Consider the following 25,495-nt stretch of genomic DNA (forward strand, 5'->3'; position numbering starts at 1 on the left):
TAAAAAATCTAAAAAAATAAAAAATAACCTTATAAATCTAAATTATAAAAAAAACCTTAAGTATTAAAAAGTAATAAATAATGGCCTGCTATGCTTTAAAAACTAAGTTTATATATTAAAGTTAGTGGTACTTTATAAAAAAATTATAAAAGTAAATTATAATAAGCCCTAAGGTGGGCATTAGGGTATTAATATAATTATTATAAATATTTTTTAAAGGTACTATTGGCTAAATATAACCAAGTATATTAAAAAACATATTAAAAAGTGTAATGGTTACTAAAAAATCGCGGTTTATAGGCATAAACTATATAAATTATTAAAATTATTAAGCCTACTAAAAGCACCTATAAAATAAATTAGTATAAACTTTATTACTAGTTTACCACCTATAAAATATAATAAGCGTGTATATAATACTATTTTAGTAGTGGTTAAGATATATACTAAATTTATATAGTATATTTTATACTTAAAAAATATTAATATAAAATAACTTATAAATACTTTTATAAATAATATTTTTTGCTTTATTAGCATACTAAAAAACATGGTTAGTAACCATAAAAGTTTTTTTACTAGCATATTTTAGGCTACACTAAGCCACTACCTAGGTATAAAATAAAAATTATTTACTGCATATTACTTGTAAATAAATAGCTAAATTAAAAGGTAAAACCAAGTCCTTAAATATTACCTCCGTGCTTATATTAACTAGCATTAAAATAATTAGCTATAGTGGATTAAAATAGCATAATTTATAAATAATAACATATATAAGTGGTTTATAGGTTGCACACCCACTAAAGCTTTTATAAATTTAAAGGTAACTATGCATATTAATATTAAGGGGCTTAACTAAATATTAAAAATTAGACTTTAAAAAGCTGTAAAGTTTAAAAAGATCCGCGTGAATTTAAAAAAGTAACTATAAAAGTTAAAGAAAGTTATAATAGTTTAATATAACAAAAAGCATAAGAAAATAAGCTTTAAAATTAATAACCATGTTATACTTTATATAAAGAATATTAAGTTAGCAAGACTAAATTATAAATTAAGTAAGATACTTATTAGCCTGTTTCTAGTAATTATAAAATAAGAAAAATAGTCCTATAAGCTACTACTCCCACTAAATATATAATAATTATATAATATTTTTTATATTATACTTTTAAAACCTTACCACGGTAACTTATTTTAAGCGCTAAATATTAGCCCTATACTAGTAAATAGTAAAAAGAAATACTTTATTAAAAAAATCCTTAATATTTATAAATTTAAGGGCAAGGTATAATACCTTATAAAATAGCAAGAATAAAATAACGCAAAAGATAATACATAGGAACTAAAGGCTTATATAACCAAAATTATAGTACTTAAAAATTTTAAGAAAACCTATAAGAATAAATTATATAAAGCAAAAAGACATTAAATATAAATATCTATGTTTATAGCCTACGCGCACTTATAAAAAAANAAAAAAAACTTAAATAAGTGGCTAAGCCGCGCGGCGCGTAGTACCTAATATATATAAAATAAAAACTAAGCCCACAAGGGCGTTAATACTAATACCTAGCATAAAAGCAACCTTAATAAAAATCTCTAAAAGTACTAAAATGTAGCACACCCTGCACTAAAAATAATAAAAGTTTATAAAAAAATTAGTAATATAATATAGTATAAACTAAAATATATAAATATATGCTTAGCGGCTAAAGCCGCACCTATATAAAAAAAAATTATAGCTACTAAAGTAGTGCTAAATAAAGATTTAAAAACTAAAAAAAAAACTATTATAATAAATTAATAAACTAAAATATAATAATACTATAAAAAAAGAACTAACTTACATGGTAAATTATTATTTTTATTAAGGGGGGTACTAACCTGTAAAGTAAAGTTAAATATAAATATAATAATATTTATAGGGTTAGTTACTTGTGTATTATTAGCTATAATAGTTTACTTAATAATTATTTTAAATACTTAACAAGCCACTTTTAAGGTAGCAAGGTTTTTATAAGCTTGTGGATTATTAGCTCCTATATACATAGTGTTAGTGGTATTAAAAACATTTTATAATTAATTATTTACTAGGGCAATATTAATAGCTATATACTTTAAAAGCACCTTTTTTATATTATAATAAAACTAGTACTTTTTACCCCCCACGCGGTTATAAGTAAGGGCTTTTATTATAATATTAATAGTAAATATATTTTTATTATAGCACCCTATAGTAGTAATATATATAATATACTATAAAATATAAAGGTTAAGTAGTAAAGCTATAAAGCCCGGGGGTAGTAAAAAAAAAATATTAATAAGAGCTTTATTAGCGGGGGCGGCGGGAGTAGTAGCAGGGGTAGTAATAATAATAATAACAGCAGGGGCACGCAAGTATTAAAATTAGGTTATTTTAATAGTTAGCATGTTAATAGTTATTAATATATAAGTAAAAGGCAGGGGAATATAATCCTATATGCTAAAGGTAAAATAAAAAGTAAAGGCTAAAATTAAGGCTTAACTACTATAATAAAAAAATATAAAATAAAATATTATAATAAGATAAATAATTACTAATAATAGTATTTAAAGCATGACATAAGACTATATTAAATATTAAAGTAAAAAAAACACAAAGCAAAGGGTAAATATAGGAGACCTTAAAAAAAAAAATAGGGTTAAAAACACGCAGTATAATAAAGGCTATAATAAAGGTAAACCATGTTTAATTTAACTACTAAAAATAGTTTTAAAAATATAAAAATAACAAGAGCTAAATATAAAAAGCTTATTAACTAAATTAAAAAGGCAAGTGCGTAGTAAAATATAAAAAAAAGGTAAATAAAAAACTAACATGGTAATATATTAATAGCTAAAATAAAATAACTATATATTATAAATAGCTGCTAAAGGTATTAAAAAAAGCGTAAAAACAAGGAGATTTAGCTATTTAAAGCTTAAAGCTTTATTATAAAAACTAAGCGTGAAATAAAATAAAATATGCGGGCCTAATAATATTAACATAGGATTAATATTATTAAAATAAATAATATAATGCTTAGAGAGCATGGGAAAAGGTAAATATAAGATATTTTAACTTTAGAAATATAATTAAATAATTAAAAAGTAATAAAAACATAATAAAAAAGGTGTATACTTACAGGCGCTATCTTGCTTTAAATATTAAAAAAATTTAAAAAAAAAAAAAAAAAAAAAAAATTACAAAAATGAATTTAAAAAAAAAAAAAAAAAAGAGAAATTACAAGGGTGCTTTAGTATTAAAACTAAAATATTATACCTAGCCACCGCAGGTAGTAATATTATATTTAGACCTAGTAGTAAAGTAAGGTAATTAAATTAATTTTTTACCCCTAACTTTAAACGTAAATTACACGTGAACTATAATATTTTATAAACCTAAAAATAGCTTATTTTGTAGCGCTTAATAAGATTTATAAATTAAATTACTTTTTATAAAAAAAAAACATAAATTTATAAATTACAAGGGCGCGATTACTTAAAAAAAGAAAGCACTATTATTACTATTATAATATTATAACTATATAGTATTATAATAATATAATTTAGCAGCCTAAGGCTACCTAGCAAAGGAACTTTAGTATTAAACTAGCCGCGTGCTAAGGCGGTGGCTAGTTATATAATATATAAAATACTAAGTTTAACTCCAAACTTTAACTTAGAAGAATTAGCAATTAGTTCCTACTATAAATACACGACGCCTTTCCTATTGCAGTAATTTATGTTCTCCTAAGCTTATTGTAGTATACAAACGCGACTCACAATAATAAATGCGTGCTATAAAAGTTAAATAATATAAAAAATTTTTATAAGATTTTTATTATTATATACAGGAATTCTGGAACTAGTGTCCACTAGCCATTAATTATAAAATTTTAATATTATTAATATAATAAAAAGTATAGTACTATATATACTAAAGTTTGTATTATATTTACCCTAAGTTTATTAAAAAATAGTAGTAGCACTGGGCTTACTAGTATTACTATTTTTAATATTATTATTTAAATTTATTAGCCTAATAAACTTATAGTACTAAATCTTGCCTAATAGCTACTAGCTTAAAAAATACTTTTTTAATACTAAATAATAGTATTCTAAAAAATTATAAGGTCCTTTACCGTAATAATTATATATATTTTTTATTATTTTTTAAAGCTAATTTCTTTTTTACTTACTGCTTATTAAACACCCCTTTTTTTAAAGCGCCTTAATAAGGTGCGTTTTATTTTTTATTTTTAAAATTAAAATTATTCTTATCCCTATTCTTATTTTTATTATTATTATTATTATTATTATTATTATTTTTTAATATTATTATATAAATAAAAGTCTAGACCTTTGCCCTATTTAAAACTTTATAATAAATTTTTTAAAACTATATTATAGTTATTTTTTTAATAACGCTCGCGGGTATTAAAATATACTTTACTTTATAATATAAAGGTATTTTTACCTATAGTTTCTTTAAAAATAAAAAAAATTACTAGTATAAAGTAATAATTATATTAAATTTATTATTAAATTTATACTTTTTATAAAGTATTTTAATAAATTCCTGGACTATACTATAGCTAGCCTAGTTAATAATAATAGCTTTTTTTTAAACTATATAAGCTATTATATATTTATTTTTATTAAAAACCTAGTTAATTTTAGTATAAAACTTGTTTATATATAATACCTTTTTTAAATTTATATATATTATTTATATAATATTATTTATTAAACTTTTTGCAAGCTATATTTAAACCTTTTTTAATATAATTACTTATTTTTAATATAATATTAATATTAATATTAGGCGTGGTATATTTTTTTAATAAATACTTTAAAATTATATAAGTCTAGTTTTTGGCCTACTAACTAAATTTATATATTATAGTTTTTTTTACTTCTTAGTTTTTTATTTACTATGTTAAGTATAAAGGCTTTTTTTAATAAATTTATTATTTAATTTATTATAATAATAAAAGTAAATATTATTTTTATAATAAGTATAGGAGTTATATTAGGTATTATAAAGCCTTTTAATATATTAAAAGTAAAGGTATTTATAAATATTAATTAAAATTAATTAGTTAAAATTCCGGGGCTTCCGGCGTTGCCGTCTTAATTAATTACGTGTAGATTTTTAAATATAAAATCAATAAAAATATTGCAAGATAAATAATAATATTATAAAATAATAAGTAAATCTAATTAAGAAATAATTTATATATAAAATCTTTAATAAAAAAAAGTAATATATAATAATACTAGCCTCTTTAGGATAAGCGCGGGGAACAAAGCCGATTTGGGCTAGAGGCTTCTGGCGGCTTCTCCGGCCTGCCAGTCCTCCGCTCCGACAGTACCTGACGCGGTCATTCCTTCCCATGGAGGTTCCTTCCAGTGCGGGATAGATGCTACAACAGGCTGCCAGCATAATCAAACAGCGTAGGCATGAACTACTTTCAGCTTTTGTGCCGCGACCGGTCTATCAATACACTGCCTAGGCACTTGAGAATATAGTAAGACATGTTCTGACATTGTAGATTAGCGAGCGAATACTGTAGTTGGTAGCTATGGATAGTATATAAAGTACATGCCCACGGCATGGAGAAGTAGTGAAAGATAACCCTTGGTCATAGAGAGAATCAGAGGATTGCACTGGGCAATGCCATACATATAGATGATGTGCCACATCCCTAGCACAGAGCACAGCACACAGCACACAAGCAAGAGGTGAAATGGAGATTCCGTCTGCTATCAATAGACGCACAGCCTTCTGGCTCGTGCTCGATTGAAGCTAAACCCACAAGAGACCAGAGCGAGAGGCACTCCTCACATCCGCAATCTAGCCGTCTAGAGCGCCCAGCGCGCTTCACAGCCTGGCCTTCGATTCCCGACCGATGCTGCGCTTGCCCTGCTGTCCAAGCTGCATCCCGGTCCTGTGCTTCTGCCTGCGCCGCGAGTCGGGAGCCTGTGTAGCCGACGGCTTGGGGGTGGTCGTGGTCGTGGTCGTGGTCATTGCCGGGACAGTAGCCGCTGGCGTGGATAGGGCTGCAGTAGGAGTGGGAGTCTCGTCCCCAGCCGCACCCCCAGCCATCATCTCAAGACTAGCAAGGTAATCGCTCGTCCCATTCCCCGGGTCCTGGTCTGCAGCAGTGCACGTCGCCTCAACAGCAGAATCGCCATGCGAGCCCGCGACGAACTGGCCATCGGTGTAGCCGCCTCCGCCGTTGGCCAGCATGTTCTCCGCCGCATCCTCATACCAGCCGTTGACAAAGTCGCCGTGGAAGCAGTAGCCGGCGCCGAGGGTATCGCTGCACGAGAGCAGGAACGGGGCGGCGCCGCTCCAGCCGGATGGGGCCACGGATCTCGTGTCGTAGAGGACGCGGTAGCGCAGTTGTGGGATGGAGACCATCCCCTCCGGGCAGGCTTGGCTGTCGTCGGCGAAGTCGTAGTCGCTGTGGTCATCTGGATTGACGCACTGCGGGAACACGAGGTTGACCTGGAGATGCTGGTCGCAGGTGGAGGAGGGCATCTGGGCGACGTTGGATTCGCGGGCGTCGGAGCCCTCGCAGAACCATTCCATGTTGTTGTAGGGGTTGTCTGCCTCGGCCTGGGTCGTGGCGGAGGCGTTGCCGGAGAGCATGGCGAAGTCTTGGGGGATTGGGCTTGTGGCGAAGGCGTTTGTGTAGTAGGTGCTGAACTTGAAGATGGGGACTTCGGTGTATGTGTCGCCGTCGACGTGGTAGAGGGTGGGGACCCCTGTTGCAGATGTGAGCTGTGAGTGGGAAAGTTGAGTAGAGAGAGTGGGAGGAGTGAAGGACGCACAGTAGACAGAGAGGTCGTTCGGGTTATCGCCAGTGTAGCAGCCGGTCTGGAGGTCAGCGGAGGTTGGAAGGACGTTGGTGATGGCGTCGCTGCCGAAGAAGGTATGCATGTGCGAGGTGTAGGCGCCTGGCTGGACAATGGCGTCGATGTTCTTGTTCATGAACGGAGCATGGCTAAGCTCGGTCCAGGCAGCAGCGAGACTGGCGCCGGCCAGGATGGAAAGGAGAGAACGCATTGGATAGAAGAAAGACAAAAAGAATGGACTGATCCCAGATCAGGATGGTTAGGAGAGAAGGAGTGACGGTCGAACAGCAGAACAACGGGAGACATGATCACTGGATTCCAGCCTGGCATCATGTCTTATACCTTTTGCCTTTCGGTGAGCAATCTTGAAGTTGTCGTTGAAGGTGGATAGCTGAGGGCTGTTTCATGCAAATGAACGTCGGATATCCCCATTCAGAACAGCCGCTCGAAGAATCTTGGTGGCTGAAACTGACCCACCAGAGCTCACGCACATCAGGCAGGCGATTCCTATGATATAGATTAACTGTGGCCCTCGCTTAGCCCTGCCCAGTCCCTTGCTTCTAGGGTACCCTCCAGGCAAGCAGAACCTCCGACTGAATGGTTCAGGGTCTGGTCTGCCTCGTCAGAGCTATATCGGTATTACTCCTTAATAGCGCACACATTCCTTGGCGGACATTCACTTACGTACCGGTCCTCGCTTTGCTACTTATACTTCAAACGGCGTTGCCATGCCGAAGGTTCCTCTGGTCGGGGGAACAGGTCCAGAGTACTCTATTATCAAGATATAAAGTCATTTCACGCTTGGCACTGGGAGTAATCTGAGCAGCTTGGCGAACTAAACCGCTTCTGGAGCATCCTCGCTGCCTCCTCACTGGACATTATTCCTGCCAGGCGATGTGGCCAGCCTGACTGCGCGTAGACAACTGTATATAAACTCTGTCGCCCACTGCTCCAACTCTGGCTCCTGTTTATTCTCAATGCCATGTTTGTCCTCAACCATTCCGCCCAGCCATGCTACCAGAACAACATCACATCGATCCCTCAGCAGGAGTCACGTGCCATGCTGTGTTCCCTCAGTGTGCGATCGGTCGCTTAGAAATCGAGACATGGCAGGCTGCAGCCAATCATCGCCGCACTCGGTCTCAAGGTGGAGATGGGTAGTGCGCTCGCCTGGGACTGTGGCCGTGACTGTGACCACGAGCGGACCTCTCCTGGGAATAGAACCACCACGCCGGTTGTCCAAGAACTCCGATGAGCACCCACGATGCCGACTTTCTGTTTGTGGACTACCACGACGACAACCCGCAGAACCGCTCCCTCGAGAAGCAGAAGCGCGTCTTTGCGCAGAACACTTATCAGCGGAAGAAGCGGCTTGCTGCTGCCGAGAGGCTGAAGGCATCTCTGCCGGTCTTTCGTCAACGGCTTCAGTTCGAATACAATCCGGTACCTGGTTCCTCGAATCCAAACGGGGCCGGAAAAGATACAGATGATGCTTCCAGCCCAGAAGCTGCCGGCGCCAGAGCAGACAGCGCACGGCATCACCAGTCCCAGTCCATGCACCTCGCCCAGCTGACAGGGCCGTGGTCACCGCAATCCCCGCTCGGCCAGGGCTTCATCGACCCCTTCTCCACGACCGCGCTGCCAATGCACCGCTTCATGGACTCGTGCTTCCACCATCGTACGTGGCCCGGGAACCTCGCATACTCACTCTAATCCCGCGTAGACCGGCATTTCACCGTGCCCCGCGCTTACCCGCTTGATAGCGCGCGCATGGGTGCGTGGTGGTGGCAGCAGGCGCATTCCGAGCCAGCCATCCAGCTGACCCTGCTTGTGTCCGCGGCAAACCACAAGACGGCCATGTACGAGCTCAACAATGCGCCCTCGCAGCATCTGGAGCAGTCGAGGAGAGAGGTCCTGCGCTTGCGGGGCCACACGATAAAGGCCTTGAACCGCAACCTTCACAATCCGGGGTCTATCACTGCGCCGACCATCTTGATTGTTGCCGCGCTGCGGGCGATCGAGGTGTGTTTCCTTCACTTGAGCCCGGGCATATTCAAATCTACAAACAGTTAACAATTCCAGGCGATCAGCTGCAATCACGACAGCGCCGCCATCCACACAAACGGCCTAAACGCATTGATCCGCCTGCACGGCGCCCTCGAGTCCCTGGACCACTTGACCCTCTTCCAAATCTACTAGTACGCCTCAGCTGCTTCACTCCATGGTCCATCCCTAACAATCGAACCCAGCTCCGACATCATGTACGCAGCGTTAACAAACCGCGCCCCAACCCGCCCCCTCGCCGCAAAATGGCGGCGCGAGATCCACCAGGAAGCGACGCTCTTCCTGGGGCACTCAAACTCAAGCAGCAACACAGTGGCCCATTTAGCATCGGCTTTCGCACCGGAAATCGCAGCCCGGGTGTTGACGCTGGGGACGTCATTCTTCGCCGCTCCGTGGTATACTACTCTGGCGGAGAGCATGAAGACCCTCCTGCGCGTCTCGCAGCGTCTAATCCAGTACCATGAGTTTGCGCTCCTGCGCCCCTCGCTCGTCACGCACACGGATAACAGCCTCTTTTTGCTCCTGGAGCACCAGCTTGTCTCTGTTCGTTATACAGCACCAGCTGATCCAGATCCATCACACTCACACTCACCCACGGCCTCATCATCCCCCCTCAACGAGCCCCTCCGCCTCACCCTCTTCATCTACCTAAACATCCGCATCTGGCATCTGCAGGAGTACCCCCTAATGCAGCACCTCGTCAACAGTCTACGGGACTGCCTGCTCAGCCCCGCAAACACAAGCACAAACACAAACACAAACACAAACACAAACACAAGCGCAAACACAAACACAATCTCCACTCTCGCGCGCCTCCAAAAAACAGCCCCAGACGCGCTCCTCTGGATCCTGTTCATCGGCGGCATGGCGGCGCAGGGCCACGATTCCCACGCGTGGTTCGTGTCCCGGCTCGCGGACCTCGCGGCGTTTCTGGAACTGGAATTGGAATTGCATGCGCGGGCGTGGGACGCCGTCCGGCTGGTTCTGGGCGGGTTTTTCTACACAGACGGGGAGCAGCTCGAGTCCGGGCACATGGGCGGGGAGGCGTTGTGGGGGCTGGTTGTTTGCGCTTCGAGGTGCGGCGATGACGATGCAGCTGGGTAGTAGATATGGATGTATGTCTATGTCTATGTCTAAGAAGCTGGAGAGACTGGCCCGGTCCTCTGAGACGCTTGTTATATATTGAGACTTGGATGAGATGCCGATCGTAGACTCACGCTCACTTGGCTGATATGATGTTTTTATATTTCTATGTAGAAAGGCAGGTTCGTATTGATCTTTTGTTTCTCCTGCTTCTTGGAATCGGATGTCCATGCAGGTGCCCGGGCAGGTCTTTTTACCTTTCACACCTATTACCTATTACAAACCCTTTCAGGCCGCCGCCCTTCTATTCTAATCTTATTCTATCTTATTCTATCTTATTCTATCTTATTCTATCTTACCCTGTCCACGGCTCTGGTCTATTGCGCACTTGCCCTAATCTCGCCCGATCATACCAGCCTCACCTAAGCTTACCCAGGCGGTATCAAGGGTTCAATTGGGCTGGGTTGTCCGGCCAGACTCTACGAGCCCCGTTGGGTAATTCGGTAGGAAGGCAGTTCCATTGATCACTGATCACTACTAGTACGTGTCATAACAGAGCCCGAATCATGCTCCACGTCCGGGCCCAGCACTCTTCCGTCGCGGCCGCATCAGCCCATACAAAAGTTCTCACGAGCTCTTCGAGTCCCTGGCGATCATTCACCCCAAGGTCTCGGCATAGACAAGCCATGTATGTTACCATCCCGGGTCCGTCAGCAACAGAGTCAGCATCGGACTCAGGAGACGCAGGGGCAGAGCCCTCGAATTCGTCCACCATCGAGCAGGTCAGCACTACAGCCAAGCACCAGATGAGGAGCGGCGACGTGAGATTCTGCGTGTGCAGGTTGTGGAGACGGGGGCGAAGACAATAGAGCAGGATATCTCGGGGCGCTTTGGAGTATGGGAGGGGGAATGTGACGTGCACCGCGTAGAGGATCGCAGAGAGACGAGCGGCATGGTAGATGTCGAGGGAGAGCTTCCACCTGCAGTTAGCCTCCGTTCTCGGGGTCTGGTCGTGTTCTAGGATCATGTCAACGGGGTCATGCTCGTCAGGGAGGGAGAGGAGGCGGTGGTGGATGAGATTGCGGCTGTCGCCTAGTAAGTCCAGGATCGCGGGACTGCATGGATTGCCATGCAAGTGCTGTAGGACCGCGGCGTATTGCCCTAATTCGATGAATACGTCGATGAGGTCGTGTTTGATCGGCGGCCATAGATAGAAGAGCTCGTGGAATCCGGAGCCCGCAGGATCAGGGCCTTCGTGATAGCCATGTGGCTGGAATAGCAGGCTCGGTGGCTGCAGATCCAGATCCAGTCGTTGACCGTGCGCACCCATGACTGGGTAGACTGGTTTGGATAGAGACTGGACCGCGACGATAAGCGATGCGAGGCTGACCAGCCAGGCGAGTGCATAGGTCTTGATGCTCTCGATCCCGCCAAAGCGGCGGAGGATATTGTGCACCATGTTCCAATGCAGCGGGTGGTATTCCTGGGCGCCGCAGAAGTCTAGAGCCTGCAGGTTCTTGAACGGAGGCGAGAAAGGATTCAGATCGCGGGTGATCTTCTTGTGCTTGTCGTTTGCTGCCAGCCATAGGATGCACATCACCAGCCCATCTGGAGACTTAAGCCTATCCACATTCGCAATCTCGCGCTTCAGGGACTGCAGGGTTAGTGCCTTGAGCTCCAGCTGCTCCCTGGATTCTCCACTAGCTGCACCGTGCGTGATGCGCAGGATATCCCGGTGATATGAAGCTCCCCAGAGGATGGCGTATAGCTGCAGCTGATTCTCCATCGGAAAGACCCACCCCTGGTAACAGTTAGCCGGGTGGTCCAGGCCCCGGAAGTGCGGCCATATCGTCGTGGCCGCGAAATCGAGCAGTTCGTGGACCTTGAGCCTGTCCACCAATGCATTTACAGGCAGCAGCGGGTTGGAGCGCCCTGCCCACGGTGACTGTGGGCTGGGTGCTCTAGAACCAGCCACAGGCCTAGCCCTTCCCCCGCAGGTTGGACAGCAATCCGCAGTCCAATCCTTCGGCATGATCATACGACGTCTTAGGGTTGCTGGCTCTGAGTCTAGCCACGACGTCCGAGCGCCCTGCTCCACCGGGGACGAGCATAAGCAAGAACATCTGTCCCCGGCCGTTCCAGCTTGATCCTCTTGCCCTAATTGCTTGGACTTCAGCATCAAATCTAGCCGGTCCTCCGCGTGTTGCCGCCTCTCTGTGCGTCTTTCCTCGAGGGCACGGCGTATCGCTATGGACCGCAATTCACCGGACTCTGGCAGCGTCGGGCCTCCCACGAACACAAGTTGACCTGACGGCTCTTGGGGCTCTTTCCTCGGCTTTGGTGACATTTCAGGATAAAGCTCGACTTGGCGCGCTCTCCCTAGAGGAAGGTTCAGCTCGATGAATTCGTGGAGGGGGGATGTCGGTTACTGGGCTAAAGAAATTGCAGCCACTCAAGAGGGCCGAAGCCTGGAAAATAATCGATTAGTCACGGCCTGCTAATCAGCAGATAATCACAGATAATCAGCAGATAATCATCAGGCTAGCGAGGTGCTAGCTGGTTGCAGGTTAATCTACTTCGACTCGGCCAATCACGTTGAGGGTAGAGCACAAACAAAACACATCAATAGCTCTATAGTTCCTCGCTTGGTCAGTCAATATATCCATTTATTGATATAGCATGGTATAGTAAGATGGTCATGAAGTTTGATGGATTGGAAAGAGAACTAGAAAATCCCTGCTAGGGAAAGACTATTAATACCAAGCGATCAAACGGCCATAGAAACTAAGCGTTGACTCTAAGCAATGGCAGGGCAGACAAACGGAGGCACAAAGACTCGTGGTTATGCTGATAACCCTATCAAACAGATCGTACGGCACCAGCCTCGCCGTTGGCTGCCAGTTAGGTAGTCATTGGCTGAACTTCATATTCAGAACTCGATATCAGACCGCTAGACTACCCGGCTCTACCGGTATCATTCTCCTTTCGAAGCGCATTTTCACCTCAGAGGATCCAGTCTCAAGGCCACCCCACTACTTCCCAAACCCCCACTGATCCAACCAAAGTTCAATCCAAGCCTCACTCACCGCACCCACGCTCTTCAAAGAAGGGATTCTCTCCGCCGTCAACGCCGTATCAAGCATCACATTCGGCTGATCCAGGTTCCTTGCCAGGCCCTGGTAGAACTCCAGGAGAGCCGTTGCGGCAGCCATGGATGACTCGACTTTCTTGGATCTCTCGGCGTCAGTATCAGCGCCGCTACTCGCGGGGGTCCATGCAGCAAGGCGCTCCGTCCACTCGAGCAGGGTGTCGACGAGTTCGAGGTTTGGGTTAGACTTCGCCAGGCGGCGTGCGAGGACCGGGGCGAGGTCTGGGTATGGAGAGACAGAGGGGTTCGTGAAGTGGTAGTATGCTGCTCCTCCGTCGACAGCGGGTCCTGTCTTCGCTGAGTTCAGATCATCCAAGTCGAGTGCTAGCGTGACGAGCGCCTCGGACAGGGAATCAACTGGGAGCCAGTCGACATCATCGAAGTGTCCTATGGACTTGGGGAGGACACCCATAATTTCAGACGCGCGCAGGAGCGTCGGGAACCAGTCTCGCTCGGGCCATTTACCGTCCGCATTGATTGGTCCGCCGACTTGGCCGACTCGGCAGACTGCACAGGGAACACCACTTGTGGTAGTCGCCTGGCCGAGCAATTTGCTGGCGAGCATCTTGCTCTGTCCATATCCGCCCTGGGCATATTGCAGTGAGTTGAGCGGCGCCTCTGGAACAGGCGTGCCCTGGTCCCAGCCCTGGATGGTGGCGATGGAGGAGAGGAAAATGATGCGTGCGTCTTGCGGCGAGTCGTACGCCATCTGGACTAGGTTTGCAATGCCGGCAATCTGAGGCTCGAAGAGCGCAAGGGGGAGGTTGAAGGTGACCGGCCATTGGCAGTGAATCACCTCCGTAACGGAAGAGACGAGATGTGCATAGGCGTCTTTATGAAGACCGAAGAAGGGCTGTGAGAGGTCGCCTTTGAAGTGATTGACTACTATGGCTGGGTTTGAAGCCGAATTAGCATCGGGGAGTCTACGGTTGATGCAGGTAATCTCGGTGACGACTGAGCGTTGTAGGAGGCACTGGAGGATGAAGCCGCCGACGAAGCCGGTGTTTCCTGTCAACAGGATGTGGTGGGCATCCTTTCTGGCGCTTGGCGGCGTTGCTTTTGCCGGCTGGGGTAGCAGTGAAGAATACCTGTCGCTGTTAGTTACTTGATGATAGGGCGGAAGAGCGTCATACTTGTCAAATAGCGCATCAAGTGTTGCCGATACATCTTCCGCGGCATTACGGCGGATATGATCCACAAGTCCACTGGCAGTTGGATTCATGTACACTGCATTCCGGATAAACAGTATATCATTCTGCTCCGGTAGGGACCGGGTCAGTGCTGCTGCAAGTATCTGCACCTGACGCGAGTCCAAACCACTCGCGAAGAAGTCGTCATTGATGCCGAGGTCTTTAACTCCTGTGAGGTCACCAACCATGTCTGCAATGGTCTTCGCAAGGGTTTCGTCAGTTGACGGGTCAAGCTTCGTTTGGAGCGCTTGATCTGGGATATCTGTGGCCGAATCATACTGGGCTTGAATCTCTTCTGCATACAGCTTATTGGTCTGGCTGCGATTGATTGTCCCTTTGGGGGTTCGAACAAAAGGCTTCTCTGATGGGACAATGAGGACGTCACCCCGGTGGATCTGGGCATATTTCATGCTCAGCTTGTTAAGCTCTTCCAACGCTTTGTGTATGCGAGGCAGGGTCTCGTCCGCAGTCGCGGAATCTGCCAGCTCAACCAATAGAATTGGATACTGTCGTTTATGCCCGACCACTATGCTTGCTTCCACCCCAGGAAGAGAAGTGATTGCTGCTTCAACGTCGATTGGGTTCGTCTTTTCGCCGGTGGAGAAGACAATCACGTCGTCCTTCCTGCTTTGGTACTTGTAGTAGTATGGGATCGTTGGGTGGCGCAAGAAGATGTCCTTTGTGTGCCACTCGTCCAGGTCTGGGAAGTTGGCAAAAACTGCCTGTCTCTGTGGAAGATCGCGGCGGCGGAGGACCAACTCGAAAAGCTCTGGCTTGTCGGTGTCCTTGTCAATAGGCTCCCACTCGATCCCCATTTCCTCCTCGGCAAAATGAAACCAGTCCCAGTGTTCCGGTTCGGTCATGAACACACCGAAAGTACCACACTCGCTACTACCGAGAACATTGAGCATGTGGGTCTTTTTCGCGAGCAAGTCTCCAGCTGCTCGGCTTAAAGAGCCTACTTCTGTCAGCACCCTACTGACGGTGATATTCTGTTTCGTAAAACACTTACCGCCCCCGAATGTGATGAACTTGAGCTTAGCGACTTCCTCGACCATGGCTGGGTCTTGAGCAATCTGGTCAACTACAAGTGGCGGTAGCAACGCGCCCTCGACATGCGTGGCATGCATGACTTGCTTGAACATCTGAGGGCTAGAGGGCTGGTTCGGAGGTGGTATTACCACAACGCAGCCACTAAAGACCGCAAAGAATCCCACAACGTAGCCAGCAAGGTGGAAAAGGGGACACCCATTGTAGAAGCCTTGTGCAGCATCAATAACCTTTTGGGCGCTCACACGGTACGAGACCTTCGAATACAGGTCCCGGAAGTTGTCGGCGGAAGCCATAGCAGCATGAACAAAGGTTACTGGCTTGGGCATTCCTGTAGATCCGCTGGTGTGAAAGAGCTACCAATGTCAGACATTGTGATTCGCCTATGCAAGGTTTTACATACCACGAGTGGCTTGTCTGATGCATCTTGGAACGTATCCCAGTACGGATATTCGTTAACGATGGTTGTGTCTGAAAGAAGATCTACAAGCTCCGGAGCTTGGACCGCAGTTAACTGCCCAAGCGCAGTCATTTCTGAGACAGTTGTCGAGAACGAGGAGTCATATAGGATACCAGAGCTTTGAGTCTCCTTGATAAGATGCTCATGGATTGCGACACTGTTTCGAGGGGATAACAGCAAGAGCTATTGTTCTGGAGTTAGCTTTAATGTGAAAAAATGGCCGTTGCCTACCCTAGATCCGGCCTTCACTGCCGCAAGAGACAAGATAAGATGCCTGGCGTCGCTGGGGCCTATGTAGCTAAAAGCCGGTCAGCAGTCTAGCATGAGCGTGAGCAAAAGGAATAATACGCGATGGTGGTGTTTCTAGCTTTTCCATGCAGACTCTCCGTCAACTGCCAGGCCTGACAATTTATGATGTTCGACAGTGCCTGATAAGTGACCTCAAACTGGACAGGCGGGTCGAAGGAGATGATCTGTGTGAAGACAACTTTGGTGGGATTCTCAACAGCTATGGCATCAATGTAATTGACAAGTAGTCTGCGGCCGGCTTGTTTGCTTTCCTTGAAGCGGTCCATGGCGGGAGTTGACAAGATAGGTAGATCTTCTGTGTTCAAAAACAAGATTATTTGCGGTAGAAAGCTCTCGCGCGTGGGGTCAAAACAGCTCTTAAATGCTTGACCATCTGGTATTCGGAAGTACCATCCGTCTCAGTTCGACCAGGATCCCATGACAGGATGACTGCAGGAGACCGCGCTGCTCATTGTGTCTTAGCGAGATGACCGTGGCCAAATAGTATTTCCTCCTGATCCTGATGGTGGTGGGCAGCAGAGCATAATTTCTTTTTGCATGAGCTTCAGATCAACCTTCAGGTCCATTCGTAGTATAATCTGCACTCAGAGGACCCCGCGGTTGGGCAGCCAGGGTTCTGCAGGCCAACATAGTTCAATCGATGTATGAAAAAGATCCAAGTTGGTTGCTTTGTCTGTTGCTCATCTGTACCATTGTTGATCGTTGCAAATCAAGAAGCAGCTCAGTCTTCAATACAAATCAGCCAGCCTCCTTTAGCTAACAGAGAGCTCGGCAATCATGAACCGCAGGTGCGCATATCGGGGCAGGAAACGAACCCCAATTTTCAGCTGCTGCGGAAGGTTTGCTCGTATGCATCTCACACAGATTGTACTATGTAGGCTTGTAGCACAGCAGACGGACGCTGTAGAAGGCCAACGGACTGGTTCGTAATGCCACGAGCTCTCTTTCTCGTCTCCTTCGTGCCTTGTTCAAGCTCCTCCACTCGGGATATTGATATTATTCCGTGAAGTTGAGCTGCTGGCTTGGTCGTGTCTGAAGCCATGGTCGCCGATAACGGATCCTCCAGGTAGGTAGGCAACGATCCAATCGTGATGTGCTGACCATGCAGCTGCCGCGGGGATCACAGCACCATCACCATTCATCGCAATGAGGATTCTGTATCTGCATATTTAGACTTTTCGAGGCCTTGATCATCATTGAGAATGCTGATCATGCGAGGCGCGTGTCTGTTAGCCTGTGTGGTCGTCCACAGGTGTTAGCGGCGTGGCTACCACTTGGGTTCAATGCTCGAGCGCATCATTGAGGCTATGGCTTGATGGCTCCTAGGATGTCGACAATGAATTGATGTTCTCCATGTCTCTTGATGATTCAACAGACTTGTGAAGCTGATGGACCTCGGCTCGGGAGGCAGAACAGAACTGAAGGCGCGGGCGGTGCCGAGAGCCTGAGAGTCTCCCCGGACTTTCTCCAACTTTCGATCGTCTCCAGCTTCCACCCTGTCTCTTGGACTGTACCTGTCCTCTCAATTGTCGTCTGTCGAGTGCGAATGTGTACCTGCTGAGCCAATGTCCTGCTGATTCACGCCCCTGCCCCGTCCCTGTCCCTTGCTGACTCCGCGCCCCTCGTCCGACTCCGCTCCCATCATGGACCTCGAACGCCACGACTTCAACTCCGTCCAGCCCAAACGCCGAAGAAGGAATATTGCGCGGAAACGACTACGTAATAAAGCGCCTATCTCTGCGCGTCTCTCACTAGACCATCATTTGCGAGGGAGCGTTGGTGTCGTCTCGGACGACCTGGCCAACGACCTCTTTCAGCCGTCCGATCCGACCGGTGAGTGCGAACTGCGGGGAAGCGCCTGAACTGCTTGTGCTGATCTCCTCCTGATCTAGATGACTTCCACGACGACTCCGGTATACGTTATATCGCAATCTCTCCATACTTGCCCGGTCCGAGTTCCGTCGAGGCCTTGACGTGGACTGTTGTCCCTGTTCGCCCGCAATCCGCTGGTCGCTCGAATGAGTCGCCGCTCCCGCATTCAACAATTATATTCCCCGACTCCGCCGACTCCTTGCAGCCATTTGTCCGTGCCTTGAGCAAGCTAGATCCTACCCGGCAATCTCCGCAGACCTTACGTTTGATCGAGATCCGAGTCCTAGACGTGGTTCCTTTACCTCTTGATACAATATACGTGACCGTGGAGCGGGATCTTCTGCGCAATCACGACGATGTACAAAGCAGATTTGGAGGCGGATTTCCTTCCAATGCCAACGGGTCTAATGGGCTCTGGGCGAAGGGGAAAGGAGTGGAGCCCAAGAGGTACTCAAAAAGGGCCGCCGCGGAGGTTGAAGGGAGGCTTACAGCCGCTGTGCGCGAGGCTTTGGGGACGCAGCGGGTGGTGCACACCGGCGACTCACTCCCGCTTCCACTGCCGCCGCACCCTATAACCTACGCACCAGCGCCCCCAGCCCTTATTTCGTTTTGCGAGCCGGTCTCGCAAGGTCTTCTGCTTCCTACCACCAAGATCGTACTTATTCAGGCACGCCCCCATGGCACCCGCGCCCAGCGGAACTTGCGGTCGGCATCTGGCCTCCTCAAACAAGTGGCCGAGGACGAGGCGGACGACACCTCCAACGAGCAGTTCTATTCGGCCGCGGAGGACAAGCCCGTTGACGACAGCACTGAGATGGAGACCACATCCAATGCGGAAGAATCGGAAACCGAAGGTTCCGGCGGAAATATGAGCGATACGTCGGATGACTCGCTCGATGACATGATTTCGCTCAGTGCACCTGAGCTACCGCAGCCGGCCTCGGGTGTGATGTCTACAATCACTTCAGCTACGCCTCGCGGTCGACGCATGGATGGAGTTCATACTCCCGGTTCGATAGTGTCGAACCTCACGTCATCCACCCTACGTCCCGGTCGGCAGAGCGGCGGCAAGGTTTTCAAAGCAGAGGGCTTGCTGCGTAGTGTCCCGAACGAACTTCTCTACCCCAAGCCAAGGGATGATGACGATGCGGAGGCCGTTATCTTTGTAGACATCAGTACATTGGCCAAGATTGGCTGTTTTTCGGGAGACTGGGTTCGCATTGAGGCTTCTGAGGAGCCCCAGGCCAACATTTTCTCTTCCATCAAGCTCGGCAGCTTTAATGAACAGTACGAAGATGGTGACTGGCGCGCAGTCAAGATTTACGGCCTTCCTGGACTGCCATCCGCTAAGCCTCGCTATTCGATCAAACAGTCTGGAGATCGGCGCTTAAGCATCTCCCAACGCCCTGGTGTGCGCATGACACCTTCGGTCTTTGTGCCCCCCATCCTTTTGAACAATATGGATAATCCCAAATACCTCCGGATCTCTCCAATGAACCTTGGCGGCATTGGCGCTCCCAAATCTGGCGTCTTGCATCAGATGAAGACTGTCACTCGCAGCCCTCCCGTGGCGAAGGAAGTAACGTTGCTAAAAGTCAGCACGCCACTGTCGATGGACCGTGTGCTGCAGCCAGCCCTGTTTGCTGGGCTGAAACAGTACTTTGAATCGAAGCGGCGACTTTTGAAAAGTGGAGATTTACTCGGCATAAGCATCGATGAAACCCTTGGTCGAGCTGTTTTCGCGGGGACTGGTGCCGAAGGGCAGGACGATGATATTACGATCAGGCTAGGCCCCGGACATGACTCGGATAGGACTGGGCCGAAGAAGATCGGTGTTGCTTGGTTCCGAGTTGGTCAGGTCATTCCAAGCCTGTCCGATGATCAGGATGACCTTGGCGAGTTTGACTGGGGAGGCGTTGCTGTTATAGATTCGGCATCTACGCGAATGGTCCAAGCTGGCAGCGATGTCAGTCGCATCCCTAACACGCTTAACAACGGCTGGGAATACTGGCTTGGAACGAAGTCTATCCCAAAGCCCGTAGTCGACGCGCAAACAATACACGGTGTCGTGACCGAGCTGCCGCAGCCGTTCGTTTCTCCAGTCCAGCACCGTGTCCGGGACCTCATGGCCGTGGCCACAAGCTCCCGTGCGATTCAGCTCGGGATGAAGCCGGTGGTCATTCTTCTAAGATCGCAACAACGACACATTGGAAAAGCTACTTTGGCGACTCGGGCGTGTGCAGATATCGGTCTGCATACCTTCCCAATAGACGCCTACGATATCCTTACTGAAGGTGGTGCAAATGGTGGCGACGTCAAAACCGAGGCTTATTTGAAGGCTAGAGCGGAGCGTGCATTCCATTGCGGTGCTGACTGCACGGCTCTTTTGATCAAGCATATCGAGGTCTTGACTGCAGACCGGATTGTATCGGCTATGACCGAGATTTTGGCGGATGCTAGGGTCATTATCGCCACGACCACAGATGTTGAGCAGATTCCAGAAGGCATTCGAAGCATGTTTACGCATGAGTTCGAGATCACCGCCCCTGAAGAGAAGGAGCGAGAGGGGATACTGCGAAACGCCGTCTCCGAGCGCAGCATCAAGTTGGCACCTGATGTTGACCTAGGCACGGTTGCTCTCAAAACGGCCGCTCTTGTTGCTGGAGATCTAGTGGACGTCGTCGAGCGGGCTTCCGTTGCGCGGTCAAGTCGGCTGGAAAAACTGGCTGATATTGCCAACAAACAATTTTCCACCACCAAGATCTCTGTCCGCGATGTTCTCCTTGCTGGGGGAGAGGCCGTGCGAGGTGTCACCAAGGCAGACTTTGATACCGCTGTAGACGCAGCCAGGAAGAACTTCGCCGACTCCATCGGCGCTCCCAAGATCCCCAACGTCAGCTGGGACGATGTTGGTGGTTTGACAAACGTCAAGGATGCTTTGGTCGAAACCATTCAGCTGCCTCTGGAACGGCCAGAGCTCTTTGCCAAGGGCATGAAGAAGCGAAGTGGTATCTTGTTCTATGGTCCTCCCGGTACTGGAAAGACTCTCCTCGCCAAGGCCATTGCTACGGAATTCTCCCTAAACTTCTTCTCTGTCAAAGGACCTGAACTGCTCAACATGTACATTGGTGAGTCCGAGGCGAACGTCCGTCGCGTTTTCCAGCGAGCACGCGATGCTCGACCCTGTGTCGTCTTCTTCGACGAACTGGACTCCGTCGCTCCCAAGCGAGGTAACCAAGGCGACAGCGGCGGTGTAATGGACCGAATCGTCAGTCAGCTTCTAGCTGAGCTTGACGGCATGAATGGAGGAGAGGAGAACAGTGGTGGCGTGTTTGTGATTGGTGCCACCAACCGACCTGATCTCCTAGACACGGCCCTTCTCCGTCCGGGCCGTTTCGACAAGATGCTCTACCTCGGCGTTTCTGACACGCATGAAAAACAAGCGACCATCCTGGAAGCCTTGACGAGAAAGTTCGCTCTCGCTCCGGATCTCTCGCTGTCTCGAGTCTCCGAGCGGCTGCCTCTTACATATACCGGTGCCGATCTCTATGCCCTGTGCTCCGACGCCATGCTCAAGGCAATCACACGCAAGGCTACAGCAGTAGACGAAAAGATCAAGCAACTCCCTGGCGGCCCCGTCAGCACCGCCTACTTCTTCGATCACCTTTCCACTCCCGATGACGTTGCCGTGATGGTCACCGAGGAGGACTTTGACGCCGCGCAGGGCGAGCTCGTTCCTAGCGTTAGGTATGCTTCCCTTCCATACCCTGATAGCGGCCACTACTAACAATCCCCAGCGCCAAAGAACTAGAGCACTTCGAACGCATCCGCCAAATGTTCGAGTCCACCGACAAAGACAAGCAAAAACCGGAGTCAACGCCAACACCAAACACCATCGGCGACGCAATCGAGGCTCTCAAGCTCGGTCACGACGTTAACGACTACATTGGCGGCCCCGTCACAAATGGCGCTGATGATGAGGACCCCGGCAAGGGGAAGGGTAAACAGGCGGCATACGCCAGTATGCGCAGTGCCAGCGGCCAGTCCGTCGGCAGTAGTAAGGGCAAGGGTAAAGCCACCGCCTGGAAGAGCAGGTCCGCCGTTGCAAATGGCAATGCCGACTCGGACTCGTCCCTTGATGGGTCTTTGGTGAGTCCGGGGGCTGCGACCGCCGTCAATGGTGACGAGGATGATGATGATTACATTGTAACAACGGACCGTCTGGCGAAGGCGGGTGGTGAAGATGTTGATTAGGTGATTGTCTTGATGGTCGTAGAGGCTTCTGCTGTACATATTATTTTGTCTACGTTGCATTTAGCCCGTTATATAGTGTGTTCATACCTGTGTCTATACTGTGCATTGCGTACAGTCAATAACAGAGTCTTCCAACGGATCTACCCTGCCTTTCTTTCTCTGCTCGCGACAAGCACGGGTATACTCGGTCGTCCGGTCCAGCCCCGGCGCGCGGACCGTCGGCCCTAATCCGATATCGCTCCTACGCCTCCACACCGTCAATATCTCCACGCACCGTCTCCATCACAGATGTCAAAAAAGAAAATGCAAAAGAAAGATGCATCAGCCGGGAGTCGAACCCGGGCCATTCGCTTGGAAGGCGAAGATCCTACCGTTGGACCACTGAAGCTGGTTGATGTATGTTTGCCACCTTTAATAATCTATAACCTTTATTTACTAGTGAAGAACAAGCTGAGACGATATTTTGTCGTTGCAATTGCAGTACGCAGCTATGCACCCATCTCAATGGCCGGGGTTCGGCTGATAGTCAGTATTTATATTATAGTTCCGCTCCATGGTTGTATGCTGCATCGCATCTATATATAGAATAAAGTCAAAGAGACTAATGCCGTGGGCGCTTGATAAATCGCCGGTGCGCGGATATATATTGCGGTCGTCAGCTCACCATGCCGATCGGAGTATATGACCATAATTCACAGCCCCGAGGTTGAGAAGGAAAGATTCCCCAGCTATGGAGGAGCGATGGCTGTTCGGAGGTGAGAATACTACGTCATTCGATGCACGTTGTTGTTCTCGAGATAATATGTCCGAGAGTGTAGTGACGTTGAACAGTGTCCACACAAACCGCCCAGAACCCAGCTTGGGTATGTGACTCGCAAAGGTCCACCGGGCGAGGAATGACGAGATATATTGAACCTTCATTCATTGATGTCGAATATCGTTTGGAATACTTTTCTGAGAAATATGACTAAGACAGTATGGCACGCCAAAAACGCCGTCCGTGAACATAGAAAGTGTAGGAAAACAGAAGTCTAGGACATAAATGGTATCAAGAGGTCTTTCTTCGGCGTCAAGATGATTAAACGAGGAGGACACTGGCATAGCGGTTAGAGGTGATTTTGCGGATAAGACCGGGCGGATAGGGACATACGCATTAACACAGCCGTCGTTCTCGGGCGTGTTCGTAACCTGGGCGTATTTACCCCAGGCAACCTTTCCACCTGCGGTGACGATACCGAGCTCGGAGACGTTGACTTCAATGACAGTACCCTTGGTGAGAACACCGAGTTGGGTGTAGAGAGGGTTCTGGGGGTTCTTCTTGACGGAGAGGATGGGGAGCTGGACGGTGACGGCCATTTCGGGGCTGCAGATATTATGTTAGCGAGTCTTAACTACCACCAGGCGAAAAGAACATACTGTGTAACGTTGGCCTTCTTGTATCGCAGACCCATAGGACTAAAGCCAATTAGCATCCCTTCACCCCAATATCCCAGATCGAAACTCACCGAATAAAGCGCTCATATTTGACAGGTCGTCGGGTAAAGTCGTTTCCAACAAACGTCGGCTTCGTGATCATGCGCTTCCACGACTTCTTATGCGTCTTCTTTCCGGTGTTGACAACCTTGAACATCTCCTCCTCACTAATACCCTTAACCTTAGGCAAAGGCACAGCAAACTTAGCCGCCTTCTCCGCACGCTTGTCCTTAATGGCGCTAGACAAAGCCTTCGCATTTGTAGCCTCGGAGCGGTCGAGCAGGTACTGGGGCAAAGGCGTCTTGGAGGGCTCGGAAGGCGCAGAGGACTTGACGTTCTTCTCCTCCTGCGCCTTGATGCGCTTCCTCATCTGGATCTTCTCGGCATGGCGCTTCTGCTGGTACAGCTTGGCCCGCAGACCGCGGAGGTTCTGGGCATCCTTGGATTGCTGGTGGGCTTGACGGGCTTCGCGCTTGCGGACTCGCTCGTCGTGGTCCAAGCGCTTACCATGTTGCTTGGTCCAGCGCTCGATATACCTGGTAGGTTGTTAGGTGGGATGAATGGGTGGGCTGTGGCTGGGGGACGAACTCGTTCTGAGGCTGTTTTGGAATTAGTTAGCATACATACTCAAGCCGAATCAGAGTTAGCAAATAGAAACGTACCATGATGACAGATTATACGGGGTTGATAGACTGATGAAGGTGGTGGTTGTCTGGAGGCGGAGATCAAAAAAGTTTCGAGCGATAATCGCGCACGTGACCTGTTATCTCGACTCCATCTGAATTTCTCATCGGCCGCAGCTCCAGGCCAGGAACCGTCCATCCCAGCCCTCTCAACCCACATACACCAATTGGAATTGGAATTGGAATTGGTGGCAGAGCACCTCTCACCACAATGTTCTCCCGCTCTGCAGTCGCAAGGGCCCTCGCCCTCCCCCTCGAGCAAGCCGCCCGCCCATCCTTCACAAGCACCACCTTCCGAGCGTGCCTGCACCAGACAACCGCAACAACCACACCAACCCCCGAAGAACCCCTCAGCGCCTCGCCGCGAGCTCAATCCTCCACACCCATCCCGCAACCAACCCCCCTCCCAACCAAAACCCCAACAACCCGCGCCGACGTGCCCGCATCCAAACAACCCATCGCCCCAACCTTCAGCGCACCCCTAACGGTGCCAAAGTCCCTCCTCGAGACGCTCCCCCTCCTCTCTCACCAAAAACCGCACTACATCACCGCCCATCTGCACGACAGACCCTACCTGGTAACAGAAGGCGACCACCTGCGCCTCCCCTTCCTGATGCCAGGCGTGCAGCCGGGCGACGTGCTCCGCTTCAACCGCGCGTCCGTGCTGGGTTCGCGCGACTTCACGCTCAAGGGGGCGCCGTACGTCGATGAGCGGCTCTTCGAGTGCCGTGTTCGGGTCATGGGTGTTGATTCGGAGCCGCTGCGTGTGAAGGAGAAGACGAAGAGGCGGAGGAGGCATGTGCAGCGCATTACGAGTAAGCATCGGTATACGCTGCTGCGGGTTATGGAGGTGAAGATTAAGTCTGTGGAGGAGTTGCAGAAAGAGGGGGAGATTGTTGTTGGGGAGGACAAGGCGTAAGCATCGATTTTGGGTGGACGCTGCTTGGGGAGGATGTGTACAGATATGGAAATTTGAAGACTCGTGCATCGTACTGTATTTATATTTCAATGGTGTTTCAAT

At 47.6% G+C, this 25,495-nt stretch overlaps 7 protein-coding genes across 7 annotated transcripts; 3 read left to right on the forward strand and 4 right to left on the reverse strand.

The window, feature by feature from the left end:
• Positions 1 to 5,908: 5,908 nt before the first annotated feature.
• Positions 5,909 to 7,099, reverse strand: DSM5745_03275 (DUF1996 domain-containing protein; the record flags this gene model as incomplete). The annotated part of the gene is made up of 1 exon (XM_026745291.1): positions 5,909 to 7,099. The coding sequence occupies one exon, from the start codon at positions 7,097 to 7,099 to the stop codon at positions 5,909 to 5,911; it is 1,191 nt and encodes a 396-aa protein (XP_026606157.1).
• Positions 7,100 to 8,139: 1,040 nt separating this feature from the next.
• On the forward strand, positions 8,140 to 9,416 carry DSM5745_03276 (uncharacterized protein; the record flags this gene model as incomplete). Its single annotated transcript, XM_026745292.1, has 2 exons — positions 8,140 to 8,566; positions 8,680 to 9,416. 2 exons carry the CDS (start codon positions 8,140 to 8,142, stop codon positions 9,414 to 9,416), a joined length of 1,164 nt encoding a protein of 387 aa, XP_026606158.1.
• Positions 9,417 to 10,582: 1,166 nt separating this feature from the next.
• DSM5745_03277 (uncharacterized protein) lies at positions 10,583 to 12,382 on the reverse strand (the record flags this gene model as incomplete). Its single annotated transcript, XM_026745293.1, has 1 exon — positions 10,583 to 12,382. The coding sequence occupies one exon, from the start codon at positions 12,380 to 12,382 to the stop codon at positions 10,583 to 10,585; it is 1,800 nt and encodes a 599-aa protein (XP_026606159.1).
• A 685-nt stretch (positions 12,383 to 13,067) lies between these two features.
• Positions 13,068 to 16,458, reverse strand: DSM5745_03278 (NRPS-like enzyme; the record flags this gene model as incomplete). The annotated part of the gene is made up of 4 exons (XM_026745294.1): positions 13,068 to 15,779; positions 15,827 to 16,066; positions 16,115 to 16,181; positions 16,232 to 16,458. 4 exons carry the CDS (start codon positions 16,456 to 16,458, stop codon positions 13,068 to 13,070), a joined length of 3,246 nt encoding a protein of 1,081 aa, XP_026606160.1.
• A 1,377-nt stretch (positions 16,459 to 17,835) lies between these two features.
• On the forward strand, positions 17,836 to 22,318 carry pex6 (AAA family ATPase peroxin 6; the record flags this gene model as incomplete). Its single annotated transcript, XM_026745295.1, has 3 exons — positions 17,836 to 18,025; positions 18,085 to 21,811; positions 21,862 to 22,318. 3 exons carry the CDS (start codon positions 17,836 to 17,838, stop codon positions 22,316 to 22,318), a joined length of 4,374 nt encoding a protein of 1,457 aa, XP_026606161.1.
• Positions 22,319 to 23,239: 921 nt separating this feature from the next.
• DSM5745_03280 (rRNA-processing protein NSA2) lies at positions 23,240 to 24,456 on the reverse strand (the record flags this gene model as incomplete). The annotated part of the gene is made up of 5 exons (XM_026745296.1): positions 23,240 to 23,681; positions 23,735 to 23,773; positions 23,824 to 24,327; positions 24,380 to 24,390; positions 24,454 to 24,456. The coding sequence occupies 5 exons, from the start codon at positions 24,454 to 24,456 to the stop codon at positions 23,240 to 23,242; spliced, it is 999 nt and encodes a 332-aa protein (XP_026606162.1).
• A 229-nt stretch (positions 24,457 to 24,685) lies between these two features.
• On the forward strand, positions 24,686 to 25,393 carry DSM5745_03281 (mitochondrial 54S ribosomal protein bL21m; the record flags this gene model as incomplete). Its single annotated transcript, XM_026745297.1, has 1 exon — positions 24,686 to 25,393. One exon carries the CDS (start codon positions 24,686 to 24,688, stop codon positions 25,391 to 25,393), a length of 708 nt encoding a protein of 235 aa, XP_026606163.1.
• Between the last annotated feature and the right edge of the window lie 102 nt (positions 25,394 to 25,495).

This window comes from Aspergillus mulundensis (assembly GCF_003369625.1).
Source record: "Aspergillus mulundensis strain DSM 5745 chromosome Unknown scaffold_2, whole genome shotgun sequence".
NCBI lineage: Eukaryota > Fungi > Ascomycota > Eurotiomycetes > Eurotiales > Aspergillaceae > Aspergillus > Aspergillus mulundensis.